At 49.6% G+C, this 17,168-nt stretch overlaps 2 protein-coding genes and 1 long non-coding RNA gene across 3 annotated transcripts; 2 read left to right on the top strand and 1 right to left on the bottom strand.

Moving 5' to 3' along the window:
- The first annotated feature begins 3,973 nt into the window (after positions 1 to 3,973).
- On the top strand, positions 3,974 to 6,403 carry LOC111256690. Its single transcript, XR_002676873.1, has 2 exons — positions 3,974 to 4,408; positions 6,112 to 6,403. It is a non-coding gene; the product is annotated as an uncharacterized LOC111256690 (long non-coding RNA).
- A 4,019-nt stretch (positions 6,404 to 10,422) lies between these two features.
- LOC101752542 (DNA-binding protein DDB_G0278111) lies at positions 10,423 to 14,299 on the bottom strand. The gene is made up of 7 exons (XM_004961278.2): positions 14,149 to 14,299; positions 13,104 to 13,169; positions 12,929 to 12,978; positions 12,602 to 12,666; positions 11,238 to 11,329; positions 11,062 to 11,133; positions 10,423 to 10,733 (listed from the first exon to the last, which is right to left on the bottom strand). Exons 1-7 carry the CDS (start codon positions 14,149 to 14,151, stop codon positions 10,695 to 10,697), a joined length of 387 nt encoding a protein of 128 aa, XP_004961335.1. The 5' UTR covers positions 14,152 to 14,299; the 3' UTR covers positions 10,423 to 10,694.
- Positions 14,300 to 14,491: 192 nt separating this feature from the next.
- Positions 14,492 to 15,498, top strand: LOC101752955. The gene has a single exon (XM_004961279.2). It carries the CDS (start codon positions 14,586 to 14,588, stop codon positions 15,204 to 15,206), a length of 621 nt encoding a protein of 206 aa, XP_004961336.1. The 5' UTR covers positions 14,492 to 14,585; the 3' UTR covers positions 15,207 to 15,498.
- Positions 15,499 to 17,168: the final 1,670 nt, after the last annotated feature.

Genomic DNA, 17,168 nt, shown 5'->3' with positions numbered 1-17,168 from the left:
GCGTGCTCGGCGCGCTTCGCGCGTTCCTGGACGCCCTCGTCCGGTACGTGGTTGACGCATGAACTGATGACACGTTTTTTTTAATGAACAGGATGAACTGATGACACGTTGCTGGCACGCTGGCGGTGCGCAGGAGGTAGGCACGTGCGACGCGCGTGGCAGGAGCTTCCTTAGTGTTAGGTTTGTAACGTACTGTTACGGTAGTGGTGTTGCAAGTGGTATCCTTGTAATAAGATCAGCTACTGCTCCTAGTCAGTTTCGTCTTTCGTGACAGCGTGCATATATATACTCGAACTCCTAGTTTAATTTGCCGGGCAGTCAGGAACTCGTGAATGTTTCCCGTGTTCATAACCGACCACGATTAGCTTCGATTTCGACCATTTATTTGGATCAGACAGGATTATTCAGTTGCAACCATTTTCGCTCCGGAAATGCTGCCGTTAAATTTATGTGCACACAGTGTGACAAGTGACAACTCGCACATAGCGTATGCAGATATGCTTTGTGTTGCAGGATGCAGCTGTGCCGTCTCATGCGCGCTTCACCGCGTGCGCCTCTATGGGCGCCGGTTCACGACGGCGTCCAGCATTGTTGCAATATATTTGCAGGTAACTTTCCGAGGACTGGAGCCTAAACATGTTCACTGGCTAGCACTCCATTCATTTGTATAACGTATTTGTTTTTTTTAAAAAAAATCTGGCAACGAATTAGCCACCGCTTTAACCATGAGTCATCACCATGTCCATCAAGGTCAGCAGTGCCCAGTGCCTTGTCGCCTGGGAAACAGCATGTCAACCGAAGGAGCAAGGGGGACTCGGTCTCAAAAATCTCCCCCTACAAAACAGGAGCCTCTACTCAAACATATTCACAGGTTGCATCACCCTGCCGGCTCCTCCTGGGCTCTATGGGTGCGTGAGCATGTGAATATCAGCAATCTGCAAGGGGATGTCCTGGGATCACACTGGCGTGATTTGGATGCCTTACTACCGATCTACCGGGCTCTCACCTGCTCTGTAGTCTCAGACGGAGCGTCCACAAGTTTCTAGCTCGATCGCTGGCTGCCCGGTGGACGGCCGTGTGACCTGTTCCCCCTCCTCCTTTCCCACGCCACCAACACCCAGCTCTCTGTCAAACAAGTGCTGGCTGACGGCTTGCAGATACACCTCGCCCCGCGCTTGTCCTGTCGGGCCGTTGAGGAGCTCTCTGAATTGGAGCCACTGTTGGAACAGGTTGTGCTCCGGGAAGGAGCAGACCTCCGGTCATCCCCCCTGGCCAGAGACACTTCGTACCTCCGGGCGCGAGATGTCTATGGCAAGCTAGTGCAAACTGCTGGATCACCTGCCCCGCCATTCGTCAAGTTCGTCTGGGTGAACCGAGCTCCGCCGAGGGTACAGTTCTTCGTTTGGCTGTTAGTGCAGGAACGAATTCACTGTCACGCCAATCTGCAGAAAAAGAAGATTCTGACGGAAGCATCATGCGAGCTATGCGGCCTGGAGGAAACCTGCGACCATATCATCTTCCAGTGTTCCTTCGCGGCAAACATCTGGAGCTCCTTGGGGATGAATACTAGCGCCTCCTCCGTTAAAAGCTTATGGACTGTACCCCGTCCGGCAATAGCGCTGACAAAACACTACTCCACCTTTCTGATTCTTCTATGCTGGAGCCTGTGGAAACACCAAAATGATGTCGTCTTCCAGCGAGCTCCTGCCTCGCAGCAACGTTTCTGGATGGCCTGCCGCGAGGAAGCCCGTCTATGGAGGGAGCGCTTCAAGCCCAGCGACCGAGCGACAGCAGATGCCTGGTGTTCTGTTTTTAGCTCAATGTAACACGCCCCTGTAATGTGCTTTGCTTTACTGCTCCTCCCCCCCCCCCCCCCCCCCTCGTTTTATGCTGAACCTCACATGTATGATGTTTGGCCTCCAAAAGGCCGATGAAAAATTTTAATGAATCAGGTGGGGTGCTTCCCCCCCATTGATCGTCAAAAAAAAATGCTCAAACAAACAATGAATTTCTTATCTAGAAGTCCAGAAAAACTAAGTTTATATGAAAAACTGCAAAACTTAGTTTTATGAGTTTTTTATAACTTTTTAAGCTCAGAAAGATAAACACATTTTCTAAAAACTAGTGTTGGCTTTTCAGAATCAAAAAATCAGTAAACAGTTTTTTGAAAGGGCTGTCTACGTCTAACTCGAGTGTTTCAAGGGGTCACGACACTTGATTTTTTTTGCCGTTTCTCCCTCTCTTGCGCCTTATCTTTTTACGGGAGGCCAGACATTAACTTGCCTTATCTGTTCACGGGAGGTTTGACGAGTTTCTTCCCGAGGCCTGAGCGATGCGAGCCCCCGCCGCCCCGCCTCCCTTTCCGGCTCCGGTGGTACCCTCGCCGCCACCCTCCACCGTGGCCAAAAAAACTTCTCCGGTGTTTCTCCTCCCGATGTCATCTTCATCATGTTCATCCGAGTTCCCCTCGCCGCTGACCGCCCGCCCGGCTCCAGGGGTGCAACGCCGCTTCCTTCACCGTCCCCGACCGCTACTGACCGAAAGATTGAAGCTCGACGCCTCCGCCTTCGCTCCCCCACCGTCTCGACCGCCACCACCGCCAGCCGGCAAGCCTCCCCAAGCATCCTTCTAGGTTCGGATGCCACAGCTAACCCGAACCCCCGATCCTTAAACCCAAATCCCGAAACCCAACACTAATGTCTCGTCGGCACAATTGCCGGAGGGGGAGAGAAGCAGAGCCGTGGCGTTCATCGATTGGCTGAAAAATCAAGTGCAGGAGCTCCTCAAAATACTCAAGTGTGATGTAGCCTTCTCTTTTGAAAAGCTTAAAAGTTGCAGCTCGAACAAACAGATCATGTTCGTTGCTGGAAAAGTCACACGCTCCTACGATAATGGTACAAGTTTAGGAGCCGTCATCCGCACATCGATCTGAGGACTGAAGACGAATGTGACAGGAAAACCCAAGTATTCCTCTCCATGCTTAAACTATCCCCTTTACGAAAGGACATGCTCCAACTATTGGTTTTTGGCCTAAGCTTGCAAAGTCATCGTGCCGTCTGAACTGAATAAAATGTTTTTGTGCTGTTCAGCTGCGTGGAAGTTGACATGTCACTTGATTACTATTACCGTTACATCAAGACTGGCATCAGGCACCGGATTGGAGGAGGTCATCAAGGTTCAAGAGCGAGACGACCAAGCCCTGTTCTTCGCCGTCCCTAGTGTCACCTGGACGAGAGACCTGAGGACGGCGGCGCAAGCCCAAGGTGTCAATTCAAACACCGTTTGGTGTGTTTGGCTGCTGGGTGCTGGCTGCCGCAGAGACCGAGCTGCCGAAATTCAAAGGAAAGCAACAGGCGAGATCTTTGACTATCTCTCTGGATTCGCGACACTTTCCCGTTTCTTGAGACACGAACGATTAAAGCCGCTGCCGGCAGCAGGCGCCCAGGCGGAGGCGGGGCGGGCCAGGCAGAGACAGCGGAGAGGAGGGAGAGAACCAAAGCCACCACTGGCAGCGCAGACAGTCAGGCAGACCCCGTGCATGCATGCCTGCCTCAAAGACAGGCAAACCGGAAAGAGGAGCTTCTTTCGCTTACATGTGGTCCTCAGATGGACCCAGGGTGGGCCAACGGGCAGGAACGGTCGTGGCCATGCTTGTGAGCTGTTGACTACGCAGGCAATTTTAAGAAATTTCACTGATGGAATGGGATGCTTATGAGCCGCAAATCAATCAACAACGCAAAAAAAAAAAACCCTGAGCTGAGAAATCTCAGGACAGCGAAAATTCTCTTATCTCTGGCAGGTGGTCCACATGCTGGGGTAGTGGGGTGGGTCCCGGCGGGGTTCTTCCATCTTGTTAACTTGACAATAGTGTGCTTAGCAGCAGTGCAGTCACTTGATAAGACTGACAGCCGGTCCATCCAATTCCAATCCAGCGTAGTCCAACACTCGCAGTCGCAGACAAAGGAGAGAGAGACCAGAGCTGAGCTGAGCTGCAGCTGCTAGCTGTGTGCTGTGGCACTGGCAGCAGCGACGAGCAGGAGACGACCGCGCTACGCGGGCCGGAGAGAAAAAATGCAGAAATAATAGCTGACAGCCATTGCTCCCTTCCGTTCCTTTGGCTCCTTGTACACAAAGCTACCCTACAACGCAGGACAGCCTCCTCGCTCTCCCCCCGTCCGTCTCTTTTCTCTGCTTCCTCCTCTTGAAGGCGCACACATTTTCTTCTGCCGTGCTCTGCTTCCAACTTGCTCGCTCCTCCCGTCCTCCGCTTCTCCTCGCTCGCAAGCCCAGTGCTACTGCCGCGACAGGGAGAAACGGCAATGGCAACGGCGCAGGCGGCCGCTGGAGGCGAGGCCACCGAGCTGCCCCCGGACATCCATGGCCTCGGCGAGAGCAGGATGAGCAGCAGGTCAGTCCACAAACGTTGCATTACTTCCCCCTTGCTCGCGCTGCTTCCGTTATGCTGTTCCTATTCGCTTATTGGTCGTAGCGTAATCCGTAATGGGAGAAAAGGTGAGGTTGCTTGTGAGATTCTTTAGAAAACGGCAAAGGTTTGCAGTTGCATGTAGTATTGCAGATTTGTAGTGGAATCCATTGCATCTTTTTGTGATAATGTGGCATGCACTAGAGTCAGATACCTTTCCTGCATTGCGTCAACACATTCACAAGTTAGGAGGTGCATGACTAGAGTAGCTAGCTCCTTTGTTGTTTAGAAAAATGCTAAGCGAGTAAAATATCTTCGTGTAGCGATGGTGCATTAGCCGATTTGACCTCCTCTGATTAGTTACCGAATAAACATATTTGATCACTCCAGTTTTGGAGGTAGATTTTGCTGTAGACTGCAAAGGCATTCATGACAGCAACCTTTTGGTGATTCGTGGTTTCGTAGTGCAGTACTCCTATTTTGTTACTAGCACTTTTTGTGGTTTGTGTTTGACAACGGGAATAGTTGAGTTGTAGTGTTTTAGTATGCTAGTGATTGTGAGTTTCACCGCTTAATTTCATCTCAAATCCAGAGGTTATGCAATTGCAGGCCATAAACTCTGTTTGTGCATCTTTTCTTCTTTTTAGTTAACGGAGTGTCTGCATCCTAACATTGCCCAAGTTTTCTTTTCTGAGATGAACATTACACGAGAGCAGGAGTAGAGCACTGCTCGCTACTGTTGCGCTATGCGGGTCTCGCGTTGATTTCTCCCTGATGTACAGTGTCCCTAAATCCATTCAATTGTGTGCATGAGTGACCGAACGCCAAAGATTTGCGTGGGCCATTCGATTTCGGCCTTGATGGCAACCAATTGCCTTTGCCTTTTCCCTTTGCACGATCTGCATGTCCTATATATGGGCCTTCCTGCTTGGTCCTTTGCCGTGCAATCAATATTCGCAATCATATCGCAGCAAAGGCAAGTCCAGTGGTACTGCACCTGCACTGCTGCTGCTCGCTTCACTACATTACGTTTGACCACCTTTTGAAACCTCAAGTTTCGTTTGCATTTTTCAGTCGAGAAAATAGCATGGTTTCCGGTTTCCATTACTATGTCGTTTGACGTTAGTGTGTGCGCGCGCTGTGGATAGACTTTAGCCCTCTCATATCATATCGGATGTTCGAATACTAATTAGAAAGACCAAACATAAGCTAATTATAAAACTAATTGCAGAACCCCTAGGCTAAATCGCGAGATGAATCTATAAGCCTAATTAATCTATCATTAGTGAATGGTCACTGTAGCATCACATTATCAAATCATGGACTAATTAGGCTTAATAGATTCGTCTCGCGATTTAAAGGTTGTGTTATTAGTTTTGTAATTAGTCTAGGTTTAATACTCCACATTAGTGTCCAAATATTCGATGTGACGGGACTAAAATTTAGCCTAGGACGTTTCCAGTGTCGCCCCTTTCGTGTCCATGGTGCACTGTTGCATGACTGCAACGGCCGTTCAGAATTCTTGCATACGCATTGTACCATAAAGGCCCAGCGTTAGATTGGCAGCTATGACAATGCTGAAAAAACACTGCCGTTGTCATCGATACACAACACACGATGTTTGCTGCAGTCACCGGTTTCTTTCTTGTCTAATCTCGGTTTGTGTGTGTGTGTCCCCTGAATTCCAGGTTGCAATTCCATGGTGATCTCTGACAGATCATCCAAGGCATCCGCCCCATCGCGCCGCAAGTCCTGGACTTCCCATTCGGCTTGAGCGCCTGGGTGGAGGTGGAGGTGGAGGTGGAGGTGGAGCCGTGGAGGTGGACGGACGAGGATGCCATGGTCACTGGAGCTGCTAGCGAGCAGGGAATGAAGCCGTACGGTCCGGGAGCTGTATACATAAATTTTTTTCGTGTAGCATTGGAAACCGATTAACAAGGATTCATTATAAACTAGCCATTGATCGAGGTTATGGTATGATCCGCACCTCTGCCTTTGCTGCATTGCATATCTGCACGGGCACGGCTCCACATTCACTCGTGCCCACCAACACGACACACCAGCCGCGGCGCGTCCCGCGCCGGCCGGGCACGGCAGGGCCGGCGCTCTGGTCGCGCTGACTCGCCGGGACGAGGGGAGCTGTGATCAGCATGCGCGCGGCTGCTTGCGCAGGCGCCCTGCCGGTTCCCGTGGCCTGCGGGGTGGGGGGCGTTGGCGGCACGCGGCGTGGTGGCGCCCGTGCCACTGCTGCATGGCGAGCTGCTGGACCCTGGGCGTGGAATCATGCGGCGTGCGCTTCGAGCGATGCGCCGCGCGGCGCGGCCGGGGATTGGCCCCCGCCCCGTGCCCTCGCCCGTGGCAGTCGTGTGGGGGCGGGCGGTGCGCCGCGGCCCGGCCCGGGAGCCGGATTCAGTGACTTACCTTCGGCAAGTCACGGCGTAACTGGCGGTCCTGTATCCGACGTCCAAACGCGATCTAACGGAAGGCAAGGGATTTAGCGCACGCTGCACGGGGAATCGGGGGACACGGGCGCGCCGACTCCTCTCTGCCGCGCAGCGCCGCCCTGAAGGAGGTGGTGGTCCGCGCCGGCGCCGTCGTCTGCGCCGCCCCGGAGGAGAGGAAGACTGGGACCTGCCCCGACGTAGCGGAGGAGAGGGAGGGACGCCGTCGGTGCCACCAAGCACCAGGAGCTGGACGGCTTCGTTCAGCAGCTCTGCGCAGTCCTCGCATGACTAGCGCCGCCGCCCCAATCAATCGCCACCAATTAACATTTCAGACCAAGCACTAATAAAATCGATGTTTCATGGCCTCATCTTCGATAAATTTTGATATTTGACATTCAATAAGTACACCTTATTAGATTTGACATTCCATTCGCATCCTTTTCAATATTCGACGTTCCGCACGCAAATTGTTTCGATCAAAGAGTTTCTCTTACCTTTTCCTCAATTTCCATCATTTCTTTTCCTTTACCCTTTTTCAGCGCTAGTGAATGGACAACAATGCCCCTACTTTCTAACGCTTTGCAATGCCACCCGTTCTTCTTCCCCTGGCTCTCCTCCAACTTTCACAAACTCAATCATGGTCCATGGAGATGGAGCAATGGAGCTCACCCATGACCTTCATCCGCGACGCAGCTGCCTCCACCTGCAGCCTACGCTGCATGCCCGACGCCGCCTCCGCCGGTCCGCCCGCCCGCCGCACGGCCGCCTGTCCTGCCCATGCCCCAAGACCGCCTCCGCCCACTTCCTGCGCCCGCACGCCACCAGCGCAGGCAGCATCGGTGGCCTGCTGTCTGCGCCCGCATGCCGCCGGAGCAGGCTCTCAAGGAGCGGCGGCGCAGTCGGAATGCGGCAAGGGCCCATGTAGTGTGCGGTCGGAATCCAAACTGCAGCTCAGGTGGGACGTGGGTGGAGCAAGGGCAAGCTTGCCGAGGCGCATGGGAAACGGCCAGCAAGCTGCTGGGCAGGCAGGATCCCTCTCTTTCGAATTCATGGCGGGTGATACCTGCTGCTGCTGCTGCTTGCTTTTGGCCGCGGCCACGGGGATGTACGAGCCGGCGGCGACCATCGAGAGACGAAACAATAGTCAACAGAGATGCACGGGAGAGAAGATGATAAGGTTAGGGGGCATTATTGTCCATTAACTAGGGCTGAAAAGAGAAAAGAAAAGGAAAAGATGAAAATTGAGGAAAAGGTGAATCGCGTACGGAGTGTCAGATATTGAAAAGTATGCGAATTGGATCTCAAATCCGCGCGTATTGAGTGTTAAATATCGAAATTTCTCCTCCTCTTCTCCTATGTGCTCTTAGGAAGCGTTTGGTTTTGGGGTCGAAGTGAGTTGGGTCGGAGCCGACCCACTTCGATCCATGTTTGGTTGGAGTAGAGGTGGGTTGGGTTCGTCCCATATGGTGAATATTCCTCTAATATCCGGGTTCAACTCATCCTTTCAAATCGGTGGGATCCCTCCGACCCACTTGAACGGCGTCCGCTCTGTCATCTTGTTCGTGCGCGCGAGGACGGCGGAGCCGTGTGGGTGCGGGCGCAGTGGTGGCAGCTAGCGCGGCGGGGGCCAGTGCGACGGCGGTGGCTAGCACGGCCGGGGCGGAGAGGGGCCAGGCGAGGCGGGGTCGTCAGGCGGGTGGGGAGGAGCAGTGCCAGGCTGGGAGGAGCCGGGGCGGGGAGGAGCGGGCCGTGGAGGTGCACCATCGACTAGGGAGGAGCACCACCAGGACGGGAGGAGCTGGGGCGGGGAGGTGAGCTGCCGGGGCGGGGAGGAGCGGGCCGTGCAGGTGCGCTGCCGGCCGGGGAGGAGCACCGTCAGGCCGGGAGGAGCCGGGGTGGGGAGGAGACGGGGCGGGGAGGAGTCGGCGCGCGGGAGGAGCTAGGAGAGAGGGGGTGCGAGGTAGAAGAGGGAAGGAGGAAAGAAAGAGGGGATGACAGGTGGGCCCCGCAACTGACAGGTGGGGCCCACAACTAATGGTGTTAAAAGGACATACATCCTAACCCTCTCAACCTTCTCAACCAAATACAAGACTGGGTCTAACCCATCCCTCTTCAACCTTCTTATCCAAACAAGAGATGGGTTGGCTCCAACCCGACCCACATGGTCCCAAAACCAAACACTACCTTAATTTTGTTGGTTGGCTGCTGCTGCTTGGTTCCCTTCGCGGCTGAGAGCGTGAGAGCAGGAGACGAACGCGAGGAGTTAGGCCGCTTCTCGCAGGCGCGGGCCGCCTTGCCGTTGCCCAGCAGCCGCTTTCGCCGGCAGGCAGCCGCAGTGCCAACTTCGCGTCGACCATGGTCACGACCGCCATGGCCAGCTCCAGCACGGGGATGGACCATTGAGGCGCGCACTGGCCGCCGGCCATGCCGCGGCCTGGGTGTGATCTGTAGCCGTGCCGGATAGGCTGGGAGAGGTCGCGATCTCCGTGCGTGGCAGCCTAGCCCTCCTTCCTCCTTGCGGAATGCGGATCCCTGCGGGATAGGCTTGACACCTCCGGCAGCGGAGGGCGGCACGAAGCACATTCCACGCTCCACCGGCTGTTTCCAGCAGTAACTCGGCGGTCCAATTCATGATTAGCACATATTTACTGTAGCATTACACTGTCAGATCATGAACTAATTAGGCTTAATAGATTCGTCTCGCGAATTAGTCTACATCTGTGCAATTGATTTTGTAATTAATTTATATTTAATACTCCTAATTAGTAGCTAAACATTCAACGTGACCAGAACTAAACTTTAATCCGTGGAATCGAACACTCCTGGTTGCCTTGCCCATGCTGGAGAGCGAAATTGGCTCGCCTGGCTCAGCAAGGATTTCCTTGCTCCGTCAAGCTAGCTTGCCTAGCAAAGCAAGCTTTTTCATTTGCTACCAAATGCATGTTCTTGCCGAGCAAAACTGGGCAAGCGTGGGCAAGGGATCGAAACGGACCCTAAGTCACTGAATCCAGCTCCGCCGGCCCGGATGCTGCTGCCCGTTGCATGTGGCCGCGGCAGGATGGCGCGGCCGTCAGCCAGCGCAGGGACGCTTGCGTAGCCCGTGGCAGCGCTCGGTACACGCCGACGCCGCGGCCATGGCAGCACGCGCTGCTGCTGCTGCAGGCACGCTGGCAAGGGACATTCCCTGGCCAACGTCGTGCGTACGGGGTACGACGGCGCGCGGTTAGATCCGCGAGGGAAAAATCATAATGGGCGGCTGGGACGTTTCCGGTGAACTTTGACGACCGACTGGCCGGTCGCCCGGTCATTAGCCCGACCCACACAGCCGGATGCCCGGATCACCAACTGAAGCTCTGAATAGGAGAAAGGTGATAAGCTCAGCGCTCAGAGCGCACATGCATAACCCCCATCTCCATGGATGCATAGCACACTGTGGATGACATGTCGTTTTTGTCGCGAGCAACTGCAACGCAACCAAAATTACGATACTGTGCGGCGGCACCACATAGCACAGGAAGAACTCGACCACAACAATACGAGGCTGGGTCGACAGGGTAGGAGCGGATACAGACACCCATTAGGCCATTAATGCCGTAACTTAGGAAGAAGAACAAAGTGTTTCTGGGATAAACACAGCCAATATCGACCGTCCTCAATGGGCACACCAATAAGACTTGGATCATATACAACCACAGATCCATGGAATAATCTACCAAGTTTTCATGGCTGATGATGGTCGCCCCAGATCATCGTTTTTAAGCAAACAGTTCAGTGCCGCTATTGATCCATCACCAGCGCATCATACAATAGCAGGAAGCGGGTCACATCTAATCGTCGTCGTCAAGGACACTTCGACGCCTCTGAATCTGTAAGGCAAACAAGAGCCAACAAGATGCTTAACTAACTTGTTCTGATAATGAATGCAGTTTTGTAGAGTTACTGTAGAATGTTTCCGCTTTTACAACCTATACATACTGGTTTCCTTTTTCTTTCAGTAAGTCGTTACAATCAATTGCGCTACAATATTCACAAATGCGAGCATTTTTCTGCTACAAAAGTAAATCAGTTTTTATAGAATTAAGTCTACACCAACTGTTGGAAGCAAAGTATCTTTGTTTAACAGGTCAGTTGGGCTGATCTGAGATGAGAGAACAACATGTTCAAAGTTGATAAAATCCATCACGCTTTACATACCGTAACTTTGGTTTGCTTGCTTGTGTGGGTGTTAATTTGCTCCAGAAGTGAGATGAGCCTTTCTTCAGATACCTGCAACCAGAAAAATGCAACAATTTGATATGTCCACTCTTGAGTTCTTGAAGCACCAACAAAGGATACACAAAGGCACAAAGGGATCTGCCATTAACTATTACCTTTTCAGATATTCCACCAGTTTGAGCAGCTCTCAGCAGAACATCCTCCACCCCTCTAGCTTTGTCAGGTTTGACCAAAGCTATGCGGGAGACTGTCAAAATTCATACAAAAATAAGTATTGCAGTTTCTTCCCCCTACTTCAAATGTTTACACTTTATTAGCAAACTTCCCTCTACTTCAAATGTTTACACTTTATTAGCAGATTTATGACTGATTTCTGGACGAACATATTTATTGTTCAGCACATTTATTTCTAACAGTAACAGGAATCTACTTATGGAACAACAAATAGCTTTTCTAAACCTATGCAGAAACATAAATTATTCAATCAAGCAAAATCTGTCATGATATGCTACAACCAAACTCCAACAAACAGTTATGGAACTTAAACAAAGATGATTAATATTTTCATTTTATTCTTAACACTGATGTCACCACAAATACTATAATAATTTTAAATGTTTCTATGAAAGATTTAGTCAATGCAGCCCATAAGAATTTGTGTTGGTTGTACTAGATTTGCAGCATTTTCATCTCAGACCATATCGCTAGTTACATAAAACATAACAGCATGTCTAAACACATGCTCTAAGAACCCATCTTTTCTAATGAATCAGCAAAATAAGTTGTCTGAAATAACAAACGACATCGATACCAATTCCATGCCATTACCTAGGTTATATTGACAATATACATTTTTATTGGTTACCATAGATAAAACTGAGGAAGCAGATGTAAACATGTAATGATTTATCACATAAATTGATGATGTCCAAGACTCCCAACTGCAACTACGTGGACAGAGCAACTGTACCGATCAGCATGGTGCTTTCAGGAATATATACCCATTGGGCCAGCGCACAACTGATGAAACAGTTAACTGTTCTAGACTCGGCCCTCCTTTATATAAAGCAAAAACAGCATTTGCTGGTGGCACCAGCTTAAAACGTAGCAGCCCATGTCAAAACCTACTGACTTTGCTTAGACTGGAAACCATAACATGATTGGAGCCCAAAACATGGTAACACAGATCTGACAGGGACTCTATCCACATATTGCAGCTAACTTCACTTTAAACATCCGTCTACCAAAGAACCAATCAAAATTCAGGAGAGAAATTAACAGACTCCACTAGTTACAGAGTAAAGGAATTTTCGCAAAGTGTTTCTTCCAACTCCAACAGGTAGACTTGCAGAGTTGCTTTGAAAAATTAAAACACATAAGGATCCAAGCTATAGAGACAATAATAAACTCAATAAAAGATGAAACATACAGGACAAAACTAGTACCTCCAGTAACCGTTTGAGTGTAAATGATTTAAAACAGCAATTAAAACATCAAAAGTGTCATCAATTGAACTTACGCCTTTCTCTGGCTTCAGAAGATAATATCTGGGCAAGCATCATCTGTCGGCGTTCCTCAGCTTCCCTGATTGAGAGTGAGATGCAAAGTCATTTCAGTATTCCCCAGGATTCACAGAACATAACTTTAGATAATGAGCTGTACTCCCTCCGTTCCAAATTGTAGGTCGTTTTGACTTTTCTAGGTTCATAGATATTATTATGCACCTAGACATACACTATATCTAGATGCATAATAATATCTATGAACCTAAAAAAGTTAAAACGACCTACAATTTGAAACGAAGGGAGTAACATTCTGAGGAAGATGGTGGAGAAATGGACCATACTGTTTTGCATCTTCCTGAGCTTTTTGTTGGCCTGCATTTTGCTGATTTGCCTAATTAAAAGATGACAATAGATAAAATTCAGTCCACTGAGGACCACCAAGAACTAGCTCTTGTGTTAGAAAAGGAGATCTAAACGTGACAGCTTCAATTTCAGTCATGCAGCTTGGTATCTTACCCCACCACGTTGTGCCATTAGCTCCTGCATCCTCCTCTGCCTGATAGCTTCCAACTCTGGATCAGCCTGGCAAGCAAAATTATACAGTTTCATCAGAAGTAGTCACCCAACAAAGCATAATGCTGTGAATAGAAGCAAATGGTTCCCACTGGTGCCATAGCTAAGCCAATCAATACACCAAAACAGCTCAGATTCCAATGAATTAAAAGCAATTTTCTCTTTCTAAAAGACTAAATTAAACAGAGATACGAAAGTTTATGGTAAATCAAACAAACTAATAGTGGTTTATTTCAATAGATCCTAAAGTTCGTATACCGTCATGTTTACTGGTACAGTAGGGCAACTGATTGTGAGTTAAAATGATACGGAAGGCTGGCTATCATAAAATAGCCATAGCAGAATCCTTCTAAGGTAAAGGACGAAAAATGGAATAGCATGCTGAATAGCTGATATCCCAAACTACTTTAAGGCACACAATGCACGGCAGAACAGATGGAAGGAACCTCCAACACTAACAAAACAATACCAATCATGAACATATTTTCTTGTTCCTTTGGATGTAGTACATACACAAATACAAGCCATGATGAAGCATATATTAGTATGAGTCTCCAACGTAACTCTAAGCAAGCTCGCAGGAGCACCACAGTACCACACATAACTCCAGCTCATGTCTAAAGCTAGCAAAACCACTAAATTTCCCCGGTTATCCAGTAATTTTCATTCGATGAACAAGAACAATCACAGGATCCAAAACATCAATTGTCGAATCTAAAGTGCTAACAGATTGGGCGCAGTTCTCAGATAACTAAACCAGTACGGACCGAATCCCAGTGAGGCATTAAGCACAAGCAAATAGGGATCAACTCATCAACATGAGCGGCTAATCAAACAGCGCAGCAAAAGGAGGGATCACAAATCGCAGCCCAGATGCTTAATCCTTCCATCCACCAAAGAAAGAACTAAAACCCTAAGATTCAACACGGACAGAAGCAATAGATCCGCGCAACAAAAAAAACCATAGGAATCAAAGCCCAAATCTCACCATCTTGCGCCCCGCAGCAGGGATCGCAAGCCTCTTCACTCCGGACCTCACTTGAGCGGCGACGGCCTCCGCGGCGAGATGTTAGCAGAGAACAGCGAATCGAGCCTTTTCTTCTGCTTCCGCGTGGGTAGAACGCGACCCCGTCTTTGGCTCTCGCCTTTCCACCCTGTGGGCCCATCGCAGCCGTCCGATCTGAAACCACTCCCCTACGCCGTCCGATCTAAACCACTCCCCTACGCCGTCCGATCTGAAACCACTCCCCTACGCCGTCCGATCGGAACATTGGGGATCGCTTTCCTGGCCCCGATATATTCGCGGAGACGCCTCGCCCTTTTCCAGCGCCTTTTCCATTTCTTTTTTCCATTTCCATTTCCACCGTCGCACCGCATCCACCGCGCCGCCGCGAGAGAAGAGAGAGAGAGAGAGGAGGGTTTCCGATGGAGAACGGCGAGGAGACGTTCGCCTCCCCCACCGCCGCCGCCGCCGACTTCGAGTTCGCGGGCAACGGCGGGGACCGCACGCCCAAGCTCCACGACGCTGCGGACGAGATCGAGGCCCTCAGCGCTGCGAAGCGCGACCTGGAGGAGAAGCTCGAGTCCGTGAGCCACCAGAACCGCTTCCTGTCCTCCGAGTCCCGCCGCCTCGAGGCCCTCGTGTCCCAGGCCCGCGACGAGGCCGCCGCCTTCGAGCAGGCCGCCGCCACCAACGAGAGCGAGGCCGCCACGCTCCGCGCCGAGGTCGAGCGCCTCCAGGGCCTCCTCGACGCCGAGAAGGCCGGCCACGAGGAGGAGATGCGCAGGGGTGGGGGGCTCGGGGACCAGCTGCAGACCGCGCACCAGGAGAAGGTCGCCCTCGAGAAGGAGATCGAGGCCCTGAAGGCTTCCGCCACCGCCTCTGAGAGGGGCAAGGGCGAGGAGGAGATGGACTCGGCTGCACCCTCAGCTGGGACGCCTAAGGATGCGGGGCTGGTGCCTGCCGAGCTGTTGGCTGCTGCGGTGGCTGCTGGAGCTGGTATTACTGCCTTCATCGCGACCATCTTGATCCATCGCAAGAGGTAATCTGGTGGTCCGATGCGTGGGAAGTTTTGATCCGCTGCTATGGCCTATATGAGAGTGGATTATCCGTTTTGTCTGGGTACTAGTATTACTGAACTCGTAGTAGTATCGTTGCTATTTTGCTGGGTAATAGATTAGAACGCATATGGCAAGTACTATTACTTTCTGCAGTTTCCTATGCTAATAAGAGTTGTGGACACAAGTGAGAGAGACAATGTAGTTCTGGTCTGTTTTTCTGAAGTTGCACCTAATTCCAGACTTCCAGTTATTACCACCTGGCTAGTTTCAACTGTTATATGGTGTGCATTCCTGGATGGTTTTGTTCTTTGTTTGAAATCTCTGTGGTTGAGATGTTGGTGGCTCAGATCGAGTGAGTTTTAACAAACTGTCATGCATCACTGAGGTTAATGCATTACCTGGTGGGTGTTTAACTCAGCAACTGCGAGCTTGTGGCTACTTAAGGATTGGCTAACCCAGAAATTGCTGCTGTTGATCATGCGATTTTTGTTTGGGATATTTGTTGTCAGTCTTTTCAGGTGGTCTATGAGCAAGGACATTACCTTGGTCATTGAATGCTTGCAGACGTGTTTAATTGCAGATATGTTTGATTGTTTGTATGCCTATTACTGCTTGATGCTTGTAGAGTTGTAGTGATGTTTGATGTTTGTTGAATGCATGTATGCTGACTGCCAGGTTGTTGCTAGTAGTTAAAAATGTGTTAGTATCCATGGATTTTCAGTAAATATGTGTATCCATGAATATGTTTGCCGAGTTATAGTCATGAACTAATGTCCGCCTCTTCTTTACAAGTGAATTTTGTACCTTTATTGGTGATGCACAGCACAACACTGATACTTCCACAATTACACTTTTGTTGAAATGAATTGGTGAGAGAAATGAATCAACAATACAAATCACAAGGTTGAGTTAGACTGAGCTAAGTGCTTATTGTTTAGTTCAAAAAAAAATGTAGGGTTCAGTATATCCAATAACTCTGAAGGTTTGTCACTTTACCTCAGACTTGAAGTTAGCAATTTTTTTATGTGCTCAGGTAATTTGGAGATACTTAGGACAGCCTCTCAATGTTGCATGGGGCTATTGTTTTTTTTAAGCTATCGAGTATCTAGAAACCAGTCCTTGTCTGTTTCTTAATCATGTTAGTGGATTTTTTAGAATCATGTGGCTGCGCTACCCTCTCTCTTTATAATATGAAGTTACTATATTGGAGATGAAAAGCTGTACAGATTTAGCATCTCACATATTTAAGCTAGGCAGCATCATTTTTTTTAAATAATGATTATCTGGTTTGAATATCCCATAGGTATCTGCTTTGATTTAGCATGTTTGTCTAGCCCTGTTCTGTTCATTCCTGTTCCATTGGTATGTTGTCTTTTACTGGTAGGCAAACAGTTATCGTGTAGCTCATGTTCCTAGGTCATTTCTCCATAGTGCTTATTATATTTTTTTTGAGTTAGCAACTGAACTGAGTGCATGCTACTTAGTTATTTTTTAAGAAAAAGGGGAGCTGTATTAAAGGATTTTCTAGTGTCAACACTTTGATGAGCCTTTGAATGATGCCTGTGAAAAAGTGGATTGTGATTATTCATTCTTTTAAGTTATTAAGTAGTGTTCACTGTGTACCATCTTGCAGTTTCTCTTGGTGGCTGAAACAATAAACCATGTGCTTTGTCAGTTTCTTTTATTTATAGGTATAATATGTTTTACAGTATTCTACCGTTCATTCTAGCCAGTGACTTTGGTTGGGTTGTTGCTATGGTTGTGACCAAAAGCTGTACAGATTTATCGTCTCGCAGTGTGAGTTAAGTAAAAGCATATCAGCTGATTTTGAGTTGTTTGGCCAGCTTATCTCAGTGTCAACCGGTTGAGATGTACTAGTAAGTAGGCAAATTTGTTTTGCCTTGCTTTGTTCTGTGCATGCTTTGTCCAATAATATCAATTCCATGA

This window comes from Setaria italica, chromosome III (genome assembly GCF_000263155.2).
Source record: "Setaria italica strain Yugu1 chromosome III, Setaria_italica_v2.0, whole genome shotgun sequence".
Classification (NCBI taxonomy): Eukaryota; Viridiplantae; Streptophyta; class Magnoliopsida; order Poales; family Poaceae; genus Setaria; species Setaria italica.
The sequence above is the reverse complement of the archived record's forward strand: the minus strand, read 5'-3'. Positions and strand labels throughout refer to the sequence as shown.

Excerpts from the sequence above, each read along its gene's own strand:
- LOC101752542 (XM_004961278.2), bottom strand. Across the intron at positions 11,330-12,601 it reads TTCTGAAGCCAGAGAAAGGC|TCTCCCGCATAGCTTTGGTC; the intron begins GTAAGTTCAATT and ends GAATTTTGACAG. Across the intron at positions 10,734-11,061 it reads GCAAGCAAACCAAAGTTACG|ATTCAGAGGCGTCGAAGTGT; the intron begins GTATGTAAAGCG and ends TTTGCCTTACAG.
- LOC101752955 (XM_004961279.2), top strand. The coding sequence starts at position 14,586 with ATGGAGAACGGCGAGGAGACGTTCGCCTCCCCCACCGCCGCCGCCGCC.